This window comes from Dermacentor albipictus, chromosome 3, assembly GCF_038994185.2.
Source record: "Dermacentor albipictus isolate Rhodes 1998 colony chromosome 3, USDA_Dalb.pri_finalv2, whole genome shotgun sequence".
Taxonomy (NCBI): domain Eukaryota; kingdom Metazoa; phylum Arthropoda; class Arachnida; order Ixodida; family Ixodidae; genus Dermacentor; species Dermacentor albipictus.
In genome coordinates, this window is record NC_091823.1 from 75612825 (window position 1) to 75637449 (window position 24625).

Genomic DNA, 24625 nt, shown 5'->3' on the forward strand with positions numbered 1-24625 from the left:
AGTAATTTTGTCGCTATTGTTTTTCATGTGGAATTTAACCAGCTCCACTTTGGAGGTCAGCTAGGAGGGTCCCAATGCAGCAAACATTTTGCGGGTATAATGTCCGGACGTTTTGGCTAATTTCAGGTTTCATGGCTAATTAAGCACGTTAGAATTTATGTTTCTGTGTGACCAGTGTCTCGTCAGCGTCTCACTGGTGCTGGCTTCAGTGTCCAACAGCCTGCCAGTCCCATGCATCGATTAGGCTAGCAAGGGCACTCCAACTATTTGTGTAACCTTTCTCAAATTGCAATTTTTGAAAACAGCATTCTTTTATTGTGTGCTTTGTCCATAAAGCAGCTGCATCCACAGACACTGCTTCGAGTTCTGAGGAAAATGTTAGTACATCTACCTGATATGATGCTGTCGACTTCGGCTAATTCGACCAATGGGACCAATGAAATTGGTCTAATTATCCAGCGATTCAAATAAAACGTGAGGCAGAAAAAACACCAGTACACACAGCCGGTTGATTTGGCAGTATTTGCCCCAGTTCTACCACATCCCCGAATCAAATGTGCACATTCTTAATAAGCATTAAAAGTAGAAAACTGGCATGAAAGTGACATTAAAGCTCCTAAACGAAGCAGAAGTAAACCGCACACCCAATATTTAGTAAGAAACACGTAGCATGCTCCTGATTCCAGCAATAATAAAACGACAAAAAGCAGCAATATTTGCATAAGGGAAATTTATTTCATTAATGTCCAGCCTCATCACTCTGATGCAGCAATTTATGACCATTGATGAAGAACCACCATATGCCACCATTTGTACGGTACATAGCGTGTTTGATATTCTGCGTTTATCCTGATGACATTGCAACAATAAACGATATGGTGGCCCACACTTACATTAACCACATCGCTAGTTTGCCCTGACTAGAGTGTCAAACCAAAACTTATTTTGTTCTGCTTCAGCAAAAACGATTCAGTTTCGGCTCAACTCCGGAGCAAAAAACCTGTTAAAACTGGCTTGAACCAGTTCAAGTTAGTTTGCATTACCCAGGAATAATTACAGAGAAACCGCATAAATTAATTTTGTTAGAAGCCTAGACGCTGCTGATGTGCTGTACAGACAAAACTGCACATGTTATTCATTAGGCCCCATGTAGTTAGTGGTTAAAAATGAATTGGGCAGCTCCAACACCAATACTGGAACCTATGTGAAGTGAAGCGTTAGTGCGAAAGAGAAAACCGATTGAGGAAATGCAGAGTCATCTAGCCTGCAACTCTTCTTTGCAGAGGCAACAGAAAGAGAAGAAAAGAGCTAGGGGTACAAAGACCAATGATGAGGATAAGCAGTATAGGATGCAACTAGCGTTCTTGTAGAAATGGCCTATTCACTGCATTTAATCCAAGACAGCGTTAAGTAAAAGTCTGAGTCTTGATGGTTTGCTTCGTTAACATTATGTACTGGTCAAAGGCTCAGAAACATTTCTTTTGTTGCTCAACTGCCTTTTGTTAATTGGCGCTAACGAAGAGACTTTGTGCATACAGGCCATGGGCCTGCATTCATGAAAAGCTCTTGTGCTAAAATATTTACTAGACGAAAATTTCAGCCAATCCTGTTGCTGGAAATAATATAAGAGAAGGTGGCCGGCCAGCCAATGGCAAAGAGAATGAACGAAACTCTTTGTGAATTCGGCCCCCACAACCTATTTGGCACAAACACGGATGAGCGGCCAAATTTTGCATACGGAAAGTAAACACGGGCACGACTCTAACACCTGTGAGGCTGACACTCTCTTTTCAAAAAAGACTTCTTGTCACAGCAGATCAGACACATCTACAGATCGCTGTTTGAGGAGCAACATCAGAAAGTGAGCCTCGTATTCCACCGACACAAGTTTTCAGCAATGTCTGTCCTGCAAGTTTTCAAGAATGGAAGAGGTCAAAAGGGGAACCACAGTCCAGAAAGGGGATCCCGGACTATCGTAGACTCTTTCTGCAAGACATCTTTTTTTCATGCAATTTTCACTTGCCCTTTGTGCTAGTTCCTCTTCTCTCTCCCATTTCTCTCAAGAGCATCATCACCAAGAGGGAAGGTCATACCCATTTATTATAATAGTAAAACATCTGCAACAACCCGTCACAGTAGGCAAAGAAAGTTTCAATTTCAACATCATGTTGCAGAAGCACATGTAAAAAGCAATATGTCATTTGTGTTGCACCTACTGCAACATGTGCGACTGAAAGCCATGACTCAGGAAGCTCTTCTTTATTTGATCATTCATATGTAGGCCTGCAACAAAAGGAAATCTATTAGATGGTCACCACTATCAAATGCTTACGTGTAATACTAACATGTCTACCCCCCCAAATGGATCTGTTGAAAACTGTAATAATGGTGCTGCTACTTCTAAAATCAGGGGAAGATGGTGCATATTTACAAATGAGGTAGCACAGTTGAGCCACAAATGCAGGCAATGCGTGGTTGGAAAGCTGCAGAAAAAGTGGCCAGCCTGAACTAAAACCAGTATTTTTTAATTTATTTCATTAATGTCCAGCCTCATCACTCTGATGCAGCAATTTATGACCATTGATGAAGAACCACCTTATGCCACCATTTGTACGGTACATAGCGTGTTTGATATTCTGCATTTATCCTGATGACTTCGCAACAATAAACGATATGGTGGCCCACACTTACATTAACCATATCGCTAGTTTGCCCTGACTAGAGTGTCAAACCAAAACTTATATTGTTCTGCTTCAGCAAAAACGATTCAGTTTCGGCTCAACTCCGGAGCGAAAAAGGCGAAAAAAAACTCTACATTCTGGTTCAGTTCTGGTTCAGTTCTGGTTCAAGCAAAAATTAATTTTTTTTCGGTTTTCAGTTCATTTTCGGTATGATACCCTGGTCCTGACATGCATGAAACACAAAGAACACGCGACATGACTTGTTGGTGCTGGACAACAACATAACATAACTAATTGGTTGAATATGCTTTCATAACCAGACGGAAAGTGGCACATTGCGTCATCCTATGCGACTATGCGCGAACTTGTTCTGTCGCCATCTATGGTTGCCATTTTGTGATGGCAATGACTTTGATGGTACACTGTTGCGAACGCAGTTTTGGTTTCGATAGCACAGCCCATGCAATTCTCAGGCGAATCTTTTTTAGAAAAAAAAAAGGTGCGTATTAGAATTGGGTAAATACTGTAATTAATTTTGAGCTGCTGCTTTTGCTCTTAAATGTTCCTGGGGCAGGCCACAAATAAGCATCTTTAATGGGGGGTGATGTGCATTTAATGCATGCACTGCACCCTAGGTGACGCTGAGACAGACTCTATCTACCCTTATTGGAGTCATCACTGCAGTCATCACAGGCATGCGGTCACCATTGGTGACCACCGTGATGACCAACCATGTTCCAAGTTATCCAGTGAAAGCTAAATTCAGGATTGAAATAACTAAAGTTTGGTGCCATGGGCACTGGCCAGGAGCCAGGACCTTCGGTCAGGATTGAATTACCTGAAAAATCTAATTAGCTGCAGTCGAATTAACAAGTCTACTGTACGGAACTCTGTACACAGTCAGAATTTCTGTAATCAACTGTTCAAAAGCTAACTCAAATTAGGTATAATTTACACTATATCTGCATCACCTGCCATCTTCAACATTTGAGAGCAATGCTAAAGATTAACTAGAAAAATTCACTGGAGCATTAGAACAGCCCAAAAGGGTGAGTGGCCCTACATGTCTTTATCTTGAAAGAGGACTGAAGAAAGCTGTTGCAAGGGCAAAGGAAGGCTAGTAAATTTAACTGTGTACACAGAAAAGATTAAGTTGAGGGTGAGAGAGAACAAGCAAAGACAACATCTGCCTACCTCTCCTCTGCACACTTGAAAAGTGAAGGTCTGCCACCAATGCACCAGCCACTCTTCCACAATAACGTGACAGACAATGGGTTACCATCTCATACTGGAATGCATACTGAAAGCATGGAGCTATTTTTGGTCAGCAGATTTGCAAACTTCTGATTATATGATGAGAATTTCTTCTAACATAAATAAATTAATTGCTTTTTGTGATGCCAATGCCATGCATGCCACGTTTGAATACAAATGGGAGTGACGTGGTATGGGCACTCACTGTTTCGCAAAACTTAGGTGAATGCTAGTGAAGTTTCGAAGCATCAGTTTTGAGACGGTGCCATTTTATATAAAACAATGAAATCACGACACGATTCATAATAAAGCTTCAACTGTGTCACAACCATGTGAACAGCTCTGTAGCAGAGGGAGAATGCTGTACATACTAAGAATGTAAGCGTACCGTCCAACAAAGTTCTGGCAAGCGTCAAGTAATTCACACAAGGCTTTACTTCAGAAACTATTCTCTTTATCATCATCCTGAAAGTCTGTGATGTCTTTCTCAGCAGTAAATTTTGCATCCTTGTCCTCTTCATCTTCATCACCAGTTTCATCGTCTTCCTCCTCTACATCCATTTCAAATGTTCGCACTCGCCTACGGGAATGAAACAGCACACACACGACATTCCGTGCACCACTCACAGCAAATGAGGCAGCGCGCATTTTCTCGAGCCGCCTAAAGTCCATCTTTTCTAGACAGTTCGCAGCATCAGTGGGCTGAATGCCCATCTCTACGAGTATCACATGATGGGGTACACACCTTTGCAAAGGCTTAAAGTAGTTCTGGACGTGCTTCAGGCCCAGCTGAACAAGCAAAGGAACATTGGAGTCTGTGTGTTCTCCCTCCTTGCACATCAGAACTGACAAAACATCTTCATTGTAGAATTGAGCATCAAGAACAACATAGCACTTTGCATCACTCCCATCTGCTATGTGTCGAAACTTCTCAAAGTAGAGGCGGGCCACAAAAAACTCTCCCGTTGCTGTCACATGCTTGACCAAGTAGAGGTCCTGTCCCGTCGTGCGGCATGGCACAAATGAGGTGTAGATACAGTCATCCTTGCTTGAAGTCACATGTGACAGCACAGAGAGCCTTTCGGGGTGCGTCATAGTAGCAAGCGCGACCTGTGCTTCCATTGAAACAGATGGTCTGAGGGCATCCGTGAGACCCACAAATGCATCTGTGGCTGCTCGCTCAAGCTGTTTGTGCTCCTGAACAAGTGAGCTCTTGCAATGGTGGGGGATGGCCAAGTTCAACACAGCTGGGTTCTGTTCCAGAAACTTCAGCCAGGCGTTCAGGTGTGCTGGCAGTGGAAAAACCAGTGGCTCATCCTTGAGGTACTGCCCAACTCTCTCCAGGCTGAAAGACAACCGATTCTCCTCACTCCATTCGACTGCAAAGTTTTCCTTCAGAAACTCTGCGACAAACACAATCTCTTGTTGCGATATGCGGGTCACCTCAGGAGGCACAGAATCATCTGAGAGCCGCAAAATGACCACATACAGCCAGCGGAAGAAAGCCTTGAAGTTGCGGATGCTCACTTCGATTACCTGCAGCAACTCCGCAAGCTTCAGGAGAAAGGAGCCTGTGCATCCGAGGGCATTTGTGACAGCTGCGCTACGCAATCCCAGGGCTCCAAACCTGTCCTCCCACAGTGCCATGCCCTGAAGGTCGGCCAGATGAAAATAGACGGCCTGTGTGACGCCCTGCAGCTGCTTAAGCACATACTTCTGCACATTGGAGTAGCAGAGCTCAATAGAGTGGCCCAGTTTCTTGAGGCCCTTCTCTGTGAGGTCATGCACCAGGAACTTTTCGAGCGCATCTGACGGTGTACCAAACATGAGCAGTTCAAGAAAATCGTCGCTAACTGTGCCGCTGGATGTGCGTCGCTTTTCCTGAGCATAGTTAGCAAGTTTGGAGTCCACTTCGAGGAGAATGTCCTCCCAGGCTTCCTTAATGGAGCTCATAGTGCTTGTTAGGTAAGTTGCCAGCGAAGCTATTTGGCCATACTTGAGGGCCACCATGCGAAGTTCTCCACGTTTCTCCCGCAGTTGCGGAACGTTGTACACGTGAAGGTACATACACCTGCCAGCGCCATCTCTTTCGCTTTCAACTACTACAGTTAGCTTGCTGAAATGGTCTGACAGCCATGCAGAGATCACCCTCTTTGTGTGCTCCCCAGTGCGGTCTGCAAGTGTCACTTCAAAGTCAAGGCAGAGTAGCACACCATAGGCGTACAGGGAAACACTCCCATTGGCTAAACCGACAACGAGGATGTTGAAGTCCTCCTGTTCCTTGAGCATCTTGCAGTCATCCACATTCTCTTCAACAGACTTGGCCGACGAGGTGCAGCCGTAGCTCTTGTTGAGGCTCGGCAGCTTTGGCAAGTATGCAGAAGAGAAGTCGCGGTATAGTATGCGCGACTGCAGTTCGGTATCTTCTGCTGTGGTGCCATCACTGGACCAGCAGAGGCACGTAACCCCACAAGACAGAGTTAGGGTGTGTACTATGTCTGAATTCTCCACATTGCAGAGAATGATGGTCCCTGAAATACAGAAATGAAAGTGCAGTGATTTTTCTGAGCCGCCTTGATTTGAAGGCATTTGGAACATGGAAGTTTTGAACATTGAACATTGCAAGTAATAGCAAAGCACATTTCAGAACCACCTCTGAAATTTGTGCCAAGTGATGACTGAGACACTTTCAAAATTATCAGCATAGATTTGTAAGCTGCACTCATAAGATATAACACGGAATGCACTCAAGTTAGGGAATCAAGGGAATGTTTGAAATGGATTGTACAAATTATGTATGCATTGAAATTGGTGTAACATAATGTAATACTTTTGTACAACACTGTGTTAGTTCAAATTTCCAAGCAAAGTATACATAATATTAGCAAATGATGCTAGCGAACCCTGATTATCCCGAATGGCTGCAATGTATAAAATGAGCAGAAAAGCTTTGCCACAACAGAATACAGAAGGTGGTGCTGCCATGCAGCTCTTTCCAGTGAAATATGCACTTTCCGTAAAACATGTTCAGGTGAGTAGAAATATGGCCTTTTGGTAGACAACTTGATAATCCTCATCACAGTAAAGAACTTGTCTGGCTCTGATGCTAACTTTCGTTAATCCAGCCCGAACATCAGAAGATGTGCGTAGCGCAGGTGACTTTTGGGGTGGCCATGAAGTCGAAGCGAGAACGGGCCTAGTTCGAAGTGCCAAAGGAGTACTTACTTACCTTGGCAATGCACTTAATGCTTATGCTTACACTAGAGATAAAATAGACTCATGCAGCTTCCTTCAACAAATGGTTATGTACTAACCAGATCAAAGTCCTCAGTTAGAGGACATTTCATGCCACCTGGTTTTCACTACTAAGCACAATGGTCATAAGAATTACCAGAAAAAATTTCATGAAAGGCGTCCTGCTTTTCACAGTAACTGAACACAATTAACCATACGGTGAACACTGAAAGTCATACTTCTGTGACATTCTGAATAGCACCTACTCAATTTAAAGACCAAACAAAATAGAAGGATGGCCAACAAATGTGCAGAAGTGAGCCAGCTAGCACATAGTTAGCACCATGTTCTGTCAGAACCTTGTCTCCTACCATCTCGTTTGTTGTCTCGCTTCAATGTCACTTGCTTCTGAATATTTGCCTTTTGAAAACTTATAATACAGCCGCCACTGTTGACTCATTTCCATCCATAATCAAATGTCTCTTGCAACCAAAGAGTACTACACATTGTCTGTTTCAACCAGATGGTTTACCACACAGTATATAACGCTAAGATAAATGTGTGCAAGCCTTCATTGCAAAGAAGCTGTATAAGTTGATTGTGGAACTTATCCATAATTAACACATAAGGCACTCAGAGTGAGCACAATGCTTTTTATGGGAATGTCCTTCATTTATACATATTCTTGCTTTGCTTGCATTGGAGCTCACCAGTGCTATAGCCAATTGCAAGTATCTTGCCGTCGGGCCTCCAAGCCAGACTAAGGACAGCAACATCATGCTCCTTGCCACCAGGGGGTGTGCGCAGCCAGACACGCTTCCATGAGAGTCGGTGCAGTGCCACATCACCCTGTTTCAGTGCGAGAGCAATCAGGTCCAGCCGTGGTGACCACAGCATCAGCTCTACTTCAGCCGACACATGCCGCTCGTTCACCTGACGGAAGGAGGCCATCGCCTCCTGCACAGGGGAGAAGAAAGTACAAGTAATGAGACAGCAGTCACAGATGTGCAACTCATTCCACTATGCATCTCCGATGATAGCTGCAACAATTTTAATGCCTTGCAGTCTTGCACAGCATGTTACATGTAGATTTGTTACATGTCAATCATTGTCATGTTTACAAGCACATGCAAAAGTGATGCTGACGGGAAGCACAGGGCAGTGAAAAGAACAGACAATGAGACAGCAGTCGTGGATGTGCAACTCAAATGATGGCTTCAAGAATCTTAATGGTTTCTTCTTCAGCTTTGCACAGCCTATTACATGTAAATCAGCAACCTGTCCTTTTAAAAGCTCACATAACACACATATGGACAGGAACAATGTGGCGCCAGCTAGCACTCTTTGCCCACAGGTTAAGGCACGCACATTATTATTTTGAATTGTGTGAATTCTCTGAATGTTGCTCTCGGCTTCACCCCGTGTGCTCCTTCAGAACGATGATGCAGCCGTACTCTGTACCGCCCTTCCCTATAGCCCACAGGTGTAGACCACAGCTGAAAAATCAGATCAGACATGGCTAACACAAGAAGTTCAGTCACATTCTTCATTGTTCTGCCTACAATGCCCTTTTCCACTATAGAGCTTTCTCTGGATTGTACGGCGACTACTTGGCTGGAAACCTCGACAGTAACTACGACAGAAAGAAAAGAGCTATCATATTACAAAACATATTACTAACGATATGATGTGGTTGAAAATATTTAAAGCAAGGTCATGCTGCGCAAGAATAAATGCCAACTCTCCTACGAATGCTCCACGTTCCCAAGTCACACAAGTTTACGGATCTCAACCCACAGACAACGCACACCACCCTTTCTTTCACAGACAGGAGCCTTTGAGCAATGGAATCTGTATATGCCGACACACATGTTTTAATATTTATTAATTTATTTTGTCGCAACGACGTGTCAAGTTTTTTCGTGAGGGAGCTCCATCGGTCAGGCGCACGGACCTATGCTCACGTGGGGCACCTCATAACCGTACGTCAAGATGAGCTCGAAAATCCCACCACACATGGCAATGCATGCACAGAAATGCAAGCGTGAGCCGAAATTAACCGGTTCATGCTTTTATTAAACTGCGAACGAACAGCGCAGATGAGACGAGACGCATGCGCCTGTGATACAGAGCTGTGTTTGCCTTACTACGCTTCGTCCCCTCCTTTGCGCTGTTGTTTCCGCTACAATAACCTACGATGCCGCTACCGTCGATATTACCGGAATTCGTAGACTTGATAGTAACGGTAAACACCTCACTTGAAGATGAGGTAGAGGGAGGAGCTGGAGAAATAGGAACTCACATATTCAGGTTACGGTGCAGTTTTCTGAACCTGCAGGTTGATTTATGAGCCCTAACTTTAGAGAAGTCACCTGTGCCACAGCCTGTACAATTTACTGATCTGTACTAAAGTCGAGATCGATGGTACAACCTGTCAACGAACGTTCAAGCATACATTTTTGCATCCAAGTTATGCGGGAGAAACATTTTCCCAGTGTTGCCAGCGGGACGCAATTTCACAGCGAATGATTATGATTACAAGTGACGATGTCACAGCGAAAGATGCTAACGTCTGTAAAAATATGCCGTGAGCGCAAAACATACTTATCAGACAGTGAATATATTACCAATGCTATTTGAAACAACTAAAATGCACTTATATTTACTGTAAGCGCCATTTTTATATTTCTCTTACTGCATTTTCTCATTTACTTTGTCGGTTTGTTTCGTGTAGAACGAAAGGAAATCATCTTTGTTGAATTTTTTTTCGCCACCACTAACGTTAAGCTAGCGCTGTTGCATAAACGAAAGGACAGCTCATACGTCATCAAGGACAACGTTTGTTTACAATCCTAGCGGATAAATCCGAACGCGACGCGCGGTTTTCTGAACCATATCAGTTGGAAGAGAACACACTAGCAACGCACATGAGAGGGAAAAAAAAAAGAAAAGAAAGCATAGAGCGCTGGTTGAAGGTGTTCCGTGACAGAAACAACTGGGGTAAAAATAAATTTTTCAACACACTGCATTATGTGATTGGCTGGGGGGTCATCAGCACATCAAGGTTGGACCAATCAGAGGCTGCCTGATGCGAAGTGAACTTCCTGATAGGTCGCCGTGCAGGGCACTCGCTTCACTTTTTGCCTTTCAGAAAATCTAGATGGCGCAGCGTTTCCAGCTCTCGTTGTGGCGGTAGGCTTGGTGCTCTGCCGCTTCTGCCTGCTCTGGTGGCTGTGCGAAGTGAATGTGTTCGGTAATGTTTCTCACGACGTGACTGTGACGTTCCTAGTGAATTGTTTTCGTTAGTACGTGTGCTCCAATTTGGACTGTGGGAACCGATGCCGAGATGGAGACGCACGACGGCGCACAAACCACCACTGAGCAGGTGACGGGCGGCCCCTCCGAAGACGCCGGACTAGACACCAAGTGTGTATTCTGTAAGCAGGACGTTTCGGAAACGAGTGAGCCACAACTACTGCCATGCCTCCACACCGCCTGCAAGCTATGCATCCCTACAGATCCCACCGGTGAGCAGGCCATTTCTACGCGTTTTATCCGTCCCCGTAAACGCGGTAATTCTGCTTGTTCGAGGTGACCGTGTGAAGAAATTTAGCGCTCCAAATTGAAGTGACTGCAACGGAACGTCGCCGCGTGAGATGTTGCCGGCGCGACAACACGCTTCAGCCGACAAAAACTTATTTCAGGCTGATGTGTTCGCCGGCAGTCTCGATTTCACGTTTTCGTTCAGCAGACGAACTGTCACTTATGCCGCTAATTTACCCGTTTCCGTGCGCCCGCTACCGTTGCATTGCCGGCAACCTTAGTGACAGTTGTCGGTGCGCCGCAGTTCGCGATGTGCATCGGTATTTTGGCGCCTAGCTGCGTTTATATGTTGTGGGAAATTCAAAGACGTAATGATCGAGCGCCGCCGCACGACATAAACGTGGGACCCGCGTGGGATCGTTCGACGGAGCACGAGAGAAAGACGGGCTCAGATCGGCGCCGTAATTTCGGTGTTATTGAAGGTGGCACGTGCGCCGATTGTCGGCAATGCGCGGCGCGCTCAAACGCTTGTCATATTGCGACCGTCTGTATTTCGTGCTCGGCCGGCGAATGTCTTGCGGTTGGCTCTTCGTCGTCTTTGGGATCGTACAGTGTGGCCACTTTCTTTCTAATCAACCACTTTCTTTATTTTTGCAAATAGTTGTGTCGTATATTAGGTGCAATTATTCTTATTTCATTACCTGCCAAGTTTCTACAACGCTGTGTTAAAGTGGGCTTGCGCTAATGTTAAAACGGACGTCTATCTTATTTAGCCATGGGAAGGATCATCGCAGGCTTGCGATCTGTCAAAGTAGACATTGCTAATGACGACGGATTATCCAGTTTGTAACTTTCTTATCTCGCAAAATTGTGACGGTGATAGATTCCCGACACGTATTGCTTCACTTGGGTCGTGACTTATTTCAACTCATCAAAAAGTCGTTATTCCTCCAGTTTTCGTTATGGACGGAGGCGTGGCATCATCCTAATGCTACACTGGTACCTACCGCTCATGCTAGGTAGGCTCATACCTAAACGCGTACGTAAACGTCAAACGCAAGCGGCTTTGAACGCGCACTCAAGGTAGCGCCAGCGACACAACACATGCGCAGAACCCGAGTAGTGCTTGCGTTATTATGTATGCCGTGCTTATAGCGTACGCTAAAATTGGTTTCGCTATTTTTTTAAAAATCCGTGCGCTTGCGCAGTGTCGCTGAAGTGTTGCACACTACACTGATTGCATCCGCAGTTAAAAAAAACGCCCAATTAGGAAAATTACGTCCGTTGGGAGTATAGTGTCGGCGCATGCGCAGAATATCTGACGGGACTGACCTTGATTTTGTGTCCCCCCCCCCTTTTTTTTTTGCTGATCAGCTATTGGCCAACTTTGTCACCGAACATTTTAGTAGATGCGTGCCCTTTCCTTGCAATAATCTAAATTAGCCTGTGCACTGCCCCACGTGTAGTAGGAAACACTTTTGGTTAACAGGGACCAGCCGAAACATTCTGCAGGTGAGAACTGTTTGGAATATCGCGTGAACAAGCATTCGCTGTTGGACAAGAGGACCGCAAATCGGTAAACTGACCTCGAAAGTTGAGGAGAAAAATAACATAAAGAAAGACAGCCCAGATGGGACGTGCGGAGAGTGGCATGCGTTTTTCCCACCATCGTCTTGGAACACCTCCTCGCGGTCGCCTCCGTGTGGCGGCCCCCGTGGGGGATTGCCTTCCTTTTACTGTCGACTTCCCAGAACTTCTTTGAAAGCCTGTCCCCATCCCCTCCTGCCTATTCTTGGTCCCCCCCTTTTTTTTTCTTGGAAACGTTTAGCCCTCCTCTCACCCGTCCTTGGAATTCGTTTGTTGGGTCTAGGTACATTTCCTGCTTTTTCAATCCAGGTTTCGTCCCGCCCTGTGTCTGTCAAACCTGCATAGTTTGCTCAGGATAAGGGAGGGATGTTTCTTGGTGTTAATGGGGTTTCGTGGTAGCGTTTCCTTTCTCATTTTTGAGGGGACGCATTTGAGGAATTGGGCCGCTTTTAAATGTGTTCCACACCTTTCCAAGAATTTTGGGATTCCGAGGCTCGAAGGGTCCTCCTGGATGGACGCCCGATAGATGTCCCTACGAGGACGGTGTCCACAATGTTCCAACGCTCTACTAGCCAGATTTGCTGTTGCGATGGGCTGACGCTTGAGGAGGAAATTTAACTTGTTTGTTTTACATATTTACAAGGCAACTACCAGAAGAAGAGCAGTCAGAAAATGAATGCTGAATCTCTCGAAACTTCCACGCAATCCTCAACAGACTTCGCGCGGGTGCCTCTAATATACAGGGTGTTTCAGCGAACACTTTCAAAAATGCATTTGCGTTCCAGTTCATTTGTTATCAAAACGTAGTTTCATGAACCGAGGCACACAAGTAACTGGAACGCCAATGCAGTTCTCCTCAAAGTTCGGGAATTTATATCTCGAAACTGGTGTCATCTTGAAAATTTGTTCCAAGTGGGATCCTTGCGAACTCCACGGCTAGAATTTGTAAATTGCAATATGGGTCATAAGATAATTGGCTAAAGGCTAATTAGTGAATTTTTGTTGATTAGTCGATTCTGCATTTCAATTTCTTGTGCAAGTAGTGTCCGCCGTTTCGAGTAGACCGGCTTATAAACTAAAATTGAGCTATCTGCCACAGGCAACCTTTATAAAATTTTGAGTGTTTTCTGAAACACCCTTATACAGTGGTTTAAAAGGAAAGGGCTAAGTTGGCGCTAATGTTCTGCAGTACTTATGGGATCATCGCTCAGCGCCATATAAAGCCTTCGTGTACTTAGTTCCTTGGGTGAGGGAAACGCGCACTAACATCACCGACCAATCGACTCCAGGGGCGGGGGAGAGAGAGAAGTGGTTCGATGTGAAAAGGAAAAGTTGGCGCTATCATCTGCAGCCCTTGAGGGCGCAGGGCTCAGCGCGAAGAGAGACACCGGGAATAGAGTGCCTCGATGGTCTCCTCACCCGCCGCTCCGTTCAGGGTGGAGACAACCGCCGCCATTCCCATGCCCGCTCCGATGGACGGCATCGAAACGAAGCAAATGTTCACGTCTCAACACGCGAGCTGGGCACGACAGTGTATGTTTTGGCGGCGAGAGCTCCGCGAAATGTCTTCACCCTGTACGGAGCGGCGGGCGAGGAGGACATTGAGGCACCCGTCAAATTTCTCCACCCTGTACGGAGCGATGGGCGAGGAGGCCATTGAGGCACCCGAACCGAGAACACCGCTCTCCCTCACCCTACCACCCTTTCTCCGAAAATTCTGTGTACCAGGATGTTGTCTGCCCAGCCACTAGAGGGTGTTGGTCCTGCCCCCACTCACCCCCCACCCCCTTAAAAAGAAAAAAAAAATCTTTCGCTAATCGACCAACATGCCCATTGACCAAAGGCTCCATTCTGCACCTCACAAAGCCCTTTCGTCCATGGCATTCCTCCGTAATCGTCTTCTCCTAGAGAGGACTCGCCATCTTGGGAATGGCGCTAGAGAACGGTAGAAACATCGAGTTCACAGGCTGTTGATTCTCGGGATCTTGGCGGAAAAGTATGCACATTTAGTTGACGCCAGCACGGATACGCACCCACTGCAATTGCACATAGAACAGGCTCCTGGATGATCCATCGTGCGCAGTGCGACGGTCGTTGGGCCTACGTTAACTGCTGTCTCGCACAAAAGCCCCGGAAAATTTGGGTGTGGTGGCGGATATTTCCCAAAATGTAGCTTGGGCAGCAGGCGCAGGCCGTATCTAACAAGACGTATACTGAGAATTTCAGGGAAGAGGACAACGAAAATTCTACTGTGGTCAGACACCCGTGGACGTGCTGGTTTATTAGCTAGGCATTCCTGTGCTAAAGGGTGAGGGTGTTGCACAATTCTTAGGAAGTTTGTCCGTGTACACGGTTTTCTACGGGGACGATGCAGGAAAGGTGGCAAGGTGAAGGGCCTCCCTGACCTCCCCTGTCCCAAAGAACACGTGCCTCGTGTTCGGTCCTTTGGGCACTGGGAAGGAGGAGTCTGGTTTCACCTTCTCTGACAGTTGTCCATGTGCCGCCAGCTTTCGTCGATTACATGGGGGACTGCTTGAAACAAAGGCGGATGAGGATATTACCGCTGAACAGATGATCTACCCTGCATTAGTTATCATCCTCGTCCATTATGCTGGCGACATGACACTGAGGTGGCGCTAGTAGTACTTATTCGGCTCGGGAAAGTCGGACAGCTATGGAGAGGTGTTACGCCCATGCTGAGGGTGACGACAGTGCCTTCACATGGAGATGGGCGGGAAAGGAATAACGCGAAGAAGGAAAGTGCCGATGTAGAAATGGGGGAGCAGTTATGCCTCTTGGCTCCGGAAACGGCAGGCAGATACTGCAAGTGCATTGAAGGAATGCCAGTGGCGGTGGATTCCCGCAATCAGCGTCTGCAGTCCACTACTGCGGTTTCGGGTGTGTCGACCCAAGGTGATGAGAGGGACCAGACCGTAGGAATGGTGTTAGCAGTTGCTGCTTGGCGGCGCAGGTTATTAGATTCGTCGGACGATCCCACCGCTGTCAACCAGATGTAGGAGTCGTCGGACGACCTCGCCGCTGCCACCATTTGAAGGAGTTGACGGTCGTAGAGAGGAACTCGGTGAACAGGATTTATTTGCAGTATTTACATTTAAAACAAGAGATACATTTACACAGTCTATGCGTGACTCCCATATGGAGCTCGCAAGACTAACACACAGCAAACAGCTTACGAGCACACAGGTCGCGAGTACATTCCTAGCATGACAACGAGCACTCAGCTCCCGACGACGAGCACACACTAACAACCGGAAACCGCTGCTTATAAGCTCTTGATTCCAAGCGAACGGAAACGTTCGTCCAGTCATCGTTCGACGTCACTGTTCGACGTCACCGAAGATGACCCACCCTTTTGGAAGAGGCGGGCTCACATATCCGTGTTGCGCACACACACAGGTGTCAAGGTCCGGAGTCGACGTCAGAGGGCTTCGTAGAACTCTGCTCTGTCCCGGCTGGCGCGGTCGAGTACCACATTCCTGAGCTGACCGCGCGCCACGTGGCTGCCGGTCATCCGCAGCTCTCTGAAGTGCGCCCCGTCTGGTGGGATTGGAACACGTGCAGCGGGCTGAAAGCTGGCACGTTGCTACCCCGTACGGCCATTCCTAACAGGGTGCAGCGAGTCGGTAGTGGAACAAGGGTGTGCTGCGTCCTAGCTGGCGCCAGACAAAGGTGTACGAAGCTTGAAGCAGAACGGACTCTAGTCTTGTGGAAAATTTTTTATATTGAGCTGCATTACTTAAGAACCGGCTAGACTAGTGCTGAGAAACTTCAGAACGTCAGCAGCGGCTGCTCTTGAGGCACTGGCGCCCAAGGCCAACAGTCTTCGTGATTTCCACAGTAGGTACGGGTTGATAGGTACGGGCCTCTTAAAATAGTATGCGGATTCCACGCACTGTGGGAATCGATGTAAGCGAAGCTTTCTGTGCTGGTTGCTTTCATTAACGATAACTAGCAATGGTGTTGATGGCGAAAACTTAATTTCTTATACGTTTTGGCTAACGCGAGAGTGGTGAGCTGATGTTAAACGTTACCTCGCGTGCACCGCTGCTGTTTGTCTGCGTAGTAAACACACGGCGACGTGTTCGCTTGAGGCGTTGTTGTGGGCCATACTTGATAAGCTCTAAGAGGGTTGAGCAAATTTGTTGCCTCACATGGTATTTGCATGGTGTTTAAGAAACGCACCGTGCCTTGAACTTACATTTAATCCGTTTGCCCGCAACCGCTGTCGTATCCTTGCCTTATCACGTCACCTCTTTACCCCCTCCCTCCCCCCCCCGCCTTTCCTGTATGTGAACTGCGAGCGACGAGTGGCAAGGCTGTTACTCGTTTGGCGCTTGCGTCGGTTCTACGAATTCTGTGCCTTCTCTCCCCCTCCTCCCCACCATTCTGTCTAGCTTTCCTCTGGACTTGCCCGTTAGTAGAAATGTAAGTGCCGCAATCTCTGCAGGGCTTTTGCGGGAGGTCACGGATAATTACAGCTATCAAGAGGCTAATGTGGCGACGCCCAAGGAGCTCCAGAGGGCATTGTGCACATTCTACACTGCGCAAAGGTCCAAAGCAGTCTCTCGCGCCGCCTTTCTTCTCTGCCGAGCTCCTGTCTTGTATACACGCTCTGAACTACCCTGCCCCCCCCCCCTCCCCCCCCGACGCGGTGTACCAGACAGCAGCAGCAGCAGCAGTGAAAAAGTCGAAGGAAGAAGCAAAGCGAGCTTCGCTTTGCTTCTTCAACCTGCATTTGATGGGGGCAAAGTGCAAAAGCGCTTGTGGACTGTCAGGTATGGTCAGGAGCGTAGCCAGAAAGGGACACACCGGGCACGTTCCCGCTCCCCCCGCCTCCCCCCATACCGATTTTGCGTACCAGAATGCCTCCTGCCCAATCTCCTTCCCTCCCTTTTCTGCCCTTCGTCTCTGGTCAAGTGCGTGCTCCCCTCACCTCAAAGATAATTTCTGGTTACTCCATCGGATATGGTAGTCACTGAGCACGACTGTGGTAGTCCGCTATGCTTGGCACCTTTGGCTTAGGTTATGCACTGCTTGCATGTCTTCTGATGTGATGAGCCGGATTTGGACGAGTTGTGTTGCTTTTGTCATCTTGCATTGTCAGCTTGCATTGGCCAAGCGGGGGTCGGGCATTGGCCCTAAAGCAGATAACATGATACAATGCTGCACAATAATAACCGCATCCAACAAGTGTTCAACAGTTTCCTGCAGTCAAGTCATTCATTTATCAAACACGTGTGACATCAGACCGTACGCCATTTACCACAAGTTCCATAAATCTGCCGTTCTGCACACGTATGTACAGTTTCCCCAGTTTTGCGCACTTGCGGCTTCTCTAAATCATTAAGCTAAAGTTGTTTAATCTGACGACCTGAGAGCTCGCTGCACGGCGGCTTTTTGATGGGGCAGTTTATTGCAGCACATCATGCGTTTGACTGTTTCAAGCCAACTTATAGCTACTACTGTAGCAGCATAGGTGGAGACGAAGTTTTCTGTATGCCACTCGTGCATTTCAAATGCCACTCGTGCATTTCAGATTTCCTACTCGTCGGTAATTTCGTATGTCTTGTTCATGCGCTATCAGCGTCGCGGCGTTTGACCTCCTCATCGACAACACATCGTTGCCACAGTGTCGTTGGAACGGAGGCGGCAGTTGACGGCAAATTGCACGTGGACTTCTTTATTTGTGACTTACCCTAAACCTGGCCCTCTCATCGGTAAGCGAATGTATTGGGAGGGTGGGGTGATGATTTACTGACATCCGCTTTGAAACCAGTCAGTGACACGGTCGTGCAACAAAGTGGAGAGTAATTCCATCCTCACCTCCTAGACCGATACACCTCCGCAATCCGTGGAAAAAAAAAAAAAAAAACTGGGCTTAGTCTGCCAGCACAAGTTCTTACCCTTTGACCGCAGTTGATTCTGTTGTACCTAACAACTGAGTGGAAGGGTCGGTGGAGCACAATGGGTGCGAGGTCTCCCTTCTTTGAAAGACTCGGCAGGTTCTTTCCTGTCCGGCTGACAGGAACCGTAGCTTTCGCTGCGCTTTTCGGAGTTGGGTGAGACGGGACATGCGACAGGTAGCGACGCAGGAGCATTCCATCTCTGCCGCATGGGTGTAGAGCCACGCCTGACGACGCCTTCCAAACTATCTGCCGAAGCAGCTTGTTTCCTGCACCTCGACTTGAATGCATGTTCCTGGCGATCCTTAGGGCCGACTTGCGCTCAACCCTCAGAGCACAGGTGCCCGAATTTCCGTTTGCACTGCTCGTGCGGACCCTGTTTAACCTTGTACATTGTCCTGGCGGAAACAAAAGTGGCACTATGGTACACGCTCCTGAGCCTCCTCCCAAGGACCCTATGAAACGGCGCTTCTGGGAAGATTAAACCCGTGTCGAAACCATGCGCACGTGACGCATTATCACGCAGACACAGCGGTCGCGCCAGCGCACGCATAGATGTTGCTTCCGAAAACGGCAGTCGAGGAGACGACAAACCACGACAAGCCACTGCAGTGTGTTGATGCAGCCTCCGTCAGTCAACACGTATTTCGTCTTTCATCATTTTGTTGTGTGAAAAACATACGTGCAGCTGCTGCTTGCGTTCTCTTCCAGTTACGCCATCTGCACGCCGACAGATATGTCGTTCCATTCATTCGCGATCACGTCTGACATTTGCAATCCTTCGGCCGTTTCGCAGTTCGAATGGTGCGTGGTGCTCCTCCTCTCTGATGATTATATTGCGACGTGCATTAAGCCATTGACTCTAATGGGCCTGCGTTCTGCGCCCTGTTCATTGAAAAAAAAAATGATGGTAAGTAGTGCAGTTTACTAGAGATAAAGAAAAAAAAAATCGTGAGCCATTCCACTCGGTGAAGGTAGGTGACTAGATGACCAACAAAACTGTTTAGCGCACGTCACAGGGGTGACGCAGAACTATGAACAAAGGTGCGAACATATTTATTCTCGTGACCTGTGGTCATCGTGACGATATAGGTACGCACGCACATTCGCCTATGGCCTTTGTTGTTAAATGTTTCGGTCACGTAATATAATGGATTGCTCATACCCTGTAAACGCGGCCTCCCCAGTACGACGACAGAAGTGAAATTTAACGCTGGAATGATGAGCGGCAACGGAGCCAGCTGTGGAAGACGACGACGAATGCCCCCCGGCGCCCCTCGCTGGCACCGAGGGGCGCCAGCGTCATCTGTGGGTGAAAACGACTATACGCGGTCGCGCCATTGCTGATGATGATAGTTCGGGTCCCAAGTTTGACAAGGGTAGTTCAAGGGCGCGTTACAGGTCTCCGGACCCACAGGGGTATGTGCCATTGAGCTTGGACCCTTTCTGCGCTATCACCAGAATTGGCCCACATGATGATAGTCTCTGCACACAGACGCCACGAAACCACGGATCTGAGCCACATACAGATTCGGTGTAAAACATATGATCTTACCCTTGTGTCTGGGACCTCTTTAGGTCCCAGATGTCAGAAGGGTAGTTAGGGCACGTTACAGGTCCCCGAGCCCACAGGGCTATGTGCCATTGAACTTGGACCCTTTTTGCACTAGCACCAGGATTGACTCGATGATGATAGCTTTTGCACACAGACTCCACGAAACCCTGGATCTTAGACCTGTACAGCTTCGCTGTAAAAACCCTCGAAAAGTAAGTCGTTGGGCATGTTGGTGAATAAGGAAAGCCGGGCGCTCGACCCGTCGCCTTCTCTTGGTCAAAAAAACTCCCACAGTCGTGGATCAATCCACAGCCTCGGTAATAGCTACGCACATTCTCGGGCCTCCTAATTATCCTTACGTATACTCAGCAAGCCTGCTATAGCCTCATGATGACCTTGTGACTAATCTGCGTGAACGTTGATTCAGCGGCACTTGTGCACGATCCCCCCTCTCTTCTTCTTTTGTAACACACGGAAGGGAAGCTTTCTGGCCTGTTCGATAAACATGCAGGGCTATATCATTTAGCCTTGTTCCTGCATCGTGGGCTGCTGCGGGGAAATAGTGTGGCTTCGTTCTCACGCTCGCACATGCACCTTGTGGTTCTTCGGGGAACTGTACGATAAGCTGCACATCTTAATGTGCCTCGTTTCTTTTCCTGACGAGCGCGACTGTCAGCGCAGCGAGGGAAAGTCGGTGGTCGGACGACCTTCACCGCCGATGCAGAGGGCACGTGCTTTCCCGCAATCGCGTTGCGGGGTGCGTTTGTCACCAAAAGCTAACTGAACGCACGACCTGTCGCGCGATAGCCTTGGGGGGCGTCTCAAGGTTTAGATACAGTCAATCGGTGGAGCGCCCGGGAAGGACAGTGCTGCTCTGCACTCAGCCGCTGTGTTGTGGCTGCGGGAGATGGCGCCGGCTGGAAGAGGATGACAGTCGCCTTTCACGCCGGCGCTCGCGCCGCTGCAGACGGGACGCACGACGAATCGGCTGTGTGCAGGCGCCTGTAATACTGCTACAGATGTGCTGATTAACTGCTCTGTTTTGCTGCGAGATTACGCAAAGAAACAGCAAACGCTGCCTAAGTAGCCCCACTGAAACAGCCCTTCAGCGCATCATTCCCGTAATTAAGTGTGTAGCTTTCCTAGAAGCGTTCGGCTATACGCTTACATTGATAAGTATCGTCGACGGCTTCTGCACAAATTTCTTTTTGTGTGTGTCTGTGACAATCTTTGAATTCTCTACCAGGTTCAACCACGTCATTGCACCTTGTCTGCCACCGAGAACAGACCTGTCATGGAATAGACATCGACACTGAAAGAAGTTTGCTTCTGCCCTGACGTCACTGAATGCGAGAGCATAACTGGCTAGCTCATCTGTCGAAATTTTTTAATTGGACAGCGGTGTACTTCCACCGCATTCTTACGTTGCTACCGACTGTATGTGCGGGTTGCTTAGTATCTGTGCGGTATGGAGTTGATGGTAGGCCGGCTGCCGTGCGTCCTTTCCGTTATTTTTTTTCCCCACAATAAGCGAACGTGGCTCTCGATTCCAGAGTCATTTGCTTCTTTTCCGGTCAAGCCTTATCACTGGGCACCAGCCTATCGCGAAGCTCTTCTGCTCACGTCCTGATAATACTCCACCACCGTCCAAAGGCCACTGGCCACGACTCCTTGGTTAAACATCCGTGACGTCCTTGGGGTGCATTGGTAAGCATTGTCTATGCTCTCTGCTTCATCATTGCGGACAGTACCCTCCGAAGACGGTTCGTTCGATGGATTGACAGGTGCCTACAAAGAATTTTTTTTTTTTTTGAGATTGAACGCCAGAACGTCAGATATATTTGCTACCGCAAAGTGTTTCTGGCAACTCTGTAATATTTGCGAAGCTGAGGTGCCAGAGAGCGCTTCTTAATCTAAGCGCTGCTCGTGCGATGGGGATTCCTGCTCTTTTCTGGCGTAGAGCTTTCTTTCTGCTAATTTACGGAGTTCCAGTAATATTTCTACTGTAGTGAACGAGGGGAACCGAAGGGCTGTGTGCTTTTTTATAGTTACAACCATAAAATCATACGGCTAAAGCCAGCTGTCAGCTAGTTCCTGCTGAAGCGCCCGGTTAACCTTTTGCAGCGTAGCTAGATAAGCCCACGGCTCCCTCCACTGTAAACGGTGTCATTTCACTTGCTGAATTCGGCATTCGGTGTATACCTGAGTAAAGCGAGCCCCGAAGGCCGGCGTTATCTTATCTGCCTGACTACTGGCCCTTCTGCGCTTGAAGCCTGGCAGACGTGCGTGAGCGAAGAGCTCTTTCCCGTGCCGGCGACGGAATTATCGCCAGCGGCGGGGTCCCTCAGATAGCATCAAGCCTGTTGCGAAGACGCCAACCTGACACTTTTTTTTTATTATGGGGTTTTACGTGCCAAAACCACTTTCTGATTATGAGGCACGCCGTAGTGGAGGACTCCGGAAATTTTGACCACCTGGGGTTCTTTAACGTGCACCTAAATCTAAGTACACGGGTGTTTTCGCATTTCGCCCCCATCGAAATGCGGCCGCCGTGGCCGGGATTCGATCCCGCGACCTCGTGCTCAGCAGCCTAACACCTATAGCCACTGAGCAACCACGGCGAGTCCCAACCTGACATTTCGACACCGCTAGTTGTGTCCTCTGTATAGTGCTGCCACCTTCTGTCCGTTCGTGTCAGGCGGCCTCGTCCCAGGGAGTGCTCACCGCTGTAACTCGCATCCATAACCAATATTACCTTCGTAGTTCAGTTTTTCAAGATTCGGCACCATGCGAGACTACCTGACAACGTTCAGCCACATTGAATAATGGCTCATTAATGCCAGGCAATTATCCCTACCAGGACGGTGTCCGGAATCTTCAAACGCTCTACCCGCCAGGGTACTAGTTGCGTGCCGAAGGAATGCTCACGTTCTAGGAATATGTTTAAATTGAGTTTATTTTACGCATTTACAAGGCATTAAATACAAGAAGAGAAAACAGAGCGACACCTGGTAGCGAGTGCTGTATCTGTCAACACACTTCGCGCAGCTCCCCTGTCGTCAGTTCTCTTGGCAAGGGAAACGCGCTCTAACCGATCAACCAACACACTTGCCCGTTCACGAAACGCTTAGCTCTTCTGCACCTCACGAAAGAAAGGGCCCTTAACTGCGTCATGTCGCGGAATTTCTGTGCAGTTCGCTCTTTCGTCCGTGACGTCAGCCTCGCTGCCATGTTAACATCCAGCAATGCTTTTTGTCCGTAGCACTGAGGAATCTTGTGAGAAGTGGATTTAGAGCGGATGGAAGCATCAACCGGTCAGCAGTCGAGATAAGAAGTTACAATCTTAGTGTTATGATCGGTATCGGTCTGAAATCCACTCGTCGCAAGTGCGGGCAACGTTCCAGCTCGCCTGCCGTTGTCTCAATTGCCCTTTCCGAGAGAACGTAATCGCCCTATGGTCTCTGCCACGTCCTGAGCTGACCCGGGCAACAAAGCATGCCACGAAGGGAGGAGGCCATACCAAGTCTACAAGAGGACACGGGACGGCGCCGATCACGCAGTCATTGGTGGTACCACTAGGGTGCACCAACAGCCCCTTGCTAGGATGACTCCGAAAAATACAAGAAACCACGAGGGGTAAACGACTTTTTTTCTGTTTGAGCCTCTCACTTTCCTTTCCCCCGATTGTCTCGCCTCACGCAGGAGGTTATTTAAGGCCGTCCTGGCACCCGTGTTAAGCAGAACCGCTCGGTACTCTGATCGAGGCACTAACCATGTACCAATGATGTAAATACATTTTCTACTCGTTTTCATCATGACGAAAATGTTCGTCGTCGTCTCCTGTGGTGGTGAAACCCACCTAACCGTTTGCAAATTGTATCAGTAGGTAGGGGTACAAGGTAGATAAAAAACTTATGAGGAAGATAACGAAAATAAAGGAGGCGTTTACGAAAATGCTAGAATGGAAAACATGTATAGCATACCTGATTAACTCAAGCAGGCTAGGTAGCTATTTGTCACTGACCCGTATCACAGGGAATGTCAATAAATAATCATTATCAGAAGGGTAGAGGTAGATGAAATAAACACGCTGTTGATTTTAGGGCAATTGGCGGAAAGGCACGCGTACTTTCGTGGACGTGAGCACGGTAACACAAACCCACCCTATGTGAACACGCGCACGTCCTCCTCGATCCATTGTGCTCATCGTGATTGATGGTTGTCGGGCCAATAGTAACTGCTGTTCCACACAAAAGCCCCGGAATTTGTGTGCGGCAGATATTTCCTCGAACGAAGCACGGGGAGCAGGCGTGTCGCTGGCCGTATATAGGGTGTGCCAGCTGACGTTAACCAATCTGTTCCAAGAAAACTAAAAAAAAAAGTGCAAGGTGCGATTTTAAAACCTCATGATGTTTGATTGTCAGATCAGCCACGGCTGTTTTACACATCAGCTACCAACGAATTTTTCACGAGCAGTGACTGCGAGGTAGAACTAGACCGATTTGACTAATAGCGCTTCGAACAACACGCCATCGCTTTGCCTCGAAACGCGAGTGCTCTGAACGAAACGAAACCGAGAAACCATGGTGCGAGGTTGAGCCAAGGTGTTTGCGCTGCTGCACAGCAGGCACAATTTTTTTCTTTTTGCCTTCTGGCGAACACGTTTGCTTCATGTGGTGAGGACTTCGACGTCAAGAAAAAGTTTCGGCCGATAACGAGCCTTCATAGAATTTCTGACCGGAACCGAGTTTTCTGGGAAGAGAGAATAATTACTGCTGAGTGAGGGAAGCGATTCGTCATAGCGAAGCTAGGCGCCGAGCAGTCGATTCTGTTCTGGCACCGGTACA

General features: G+C 47.9%; 2 protein-coding genes across 12 annotated transcripts in view; one reads left to right on the top strand and one right to left on the bottom strand.

The window, feature by feature from the left end:
• Nucleotides 1-2081: 2081 nt before the first annotated feature.
• Nucleotides 2082-9748, bottom strand: APC4 (anaphase-promoting complex subunit 4). Of its 2 annotated transcripts, none has more exons than XM_065430050.2 (3): nucleotides 9389-9748; nucleotides 7880-8126; nucleotides 2082-6466 (listed from the first exon to the last, which is right to left on the bottom strand). In XM_065430050.2, the coding sequence occupies exons 2-3, from the start codon at nucleotides 8118-8120 to the stop codon at nucleotides 4374-4376; spliced, it is 2334 nt and encodes a 777-aa protein (XP_065286122.2). In that variant the 5' UTR covers nucleotides 8121-8126; nucleotides 9389-9748; the 3' UTR covers nucleotides 2082-4373. The 2 variants fall into 2 exon arrangements, with proteins under 2 accessions (XP_065286122.2, XP_065286121.2); XM_065430049.2 differs by having other exon boundaries at nucleotides 9472-9747.
• A 554-nt stretch (nucleotides 9749-10302) lies between these two features.
• LOC135900609 (E3 ubiquitin-protein ligase TRIM33-like) overlaps nucleotides 10303-24625 on the top strand; it is a 167679-nt gene continuing 153356 nt past the window's right edge. For 6 of the 10 annotated variants that reach the window (XM_065430038.2, XM_065430039.2, XM_065430040.2 and 3 more), the window contains exon 1: nucleotides 10303-10696. In XM_065430038.2, coding sequence (XP_065286110.1) covers nucleotides 10516-10696 — 181 coding nt within the window. In that variant the 5' untranslated portion in view covers nucleotides 10303-10515. The remainder of the gene's footprint in view (nucleotides 10697-24625) is intronic. The other 4 variants (XM_065430041.2, XM_065430048.2, XM_065430046.2 and 1 more) reach the window with 1 other exon arrangement.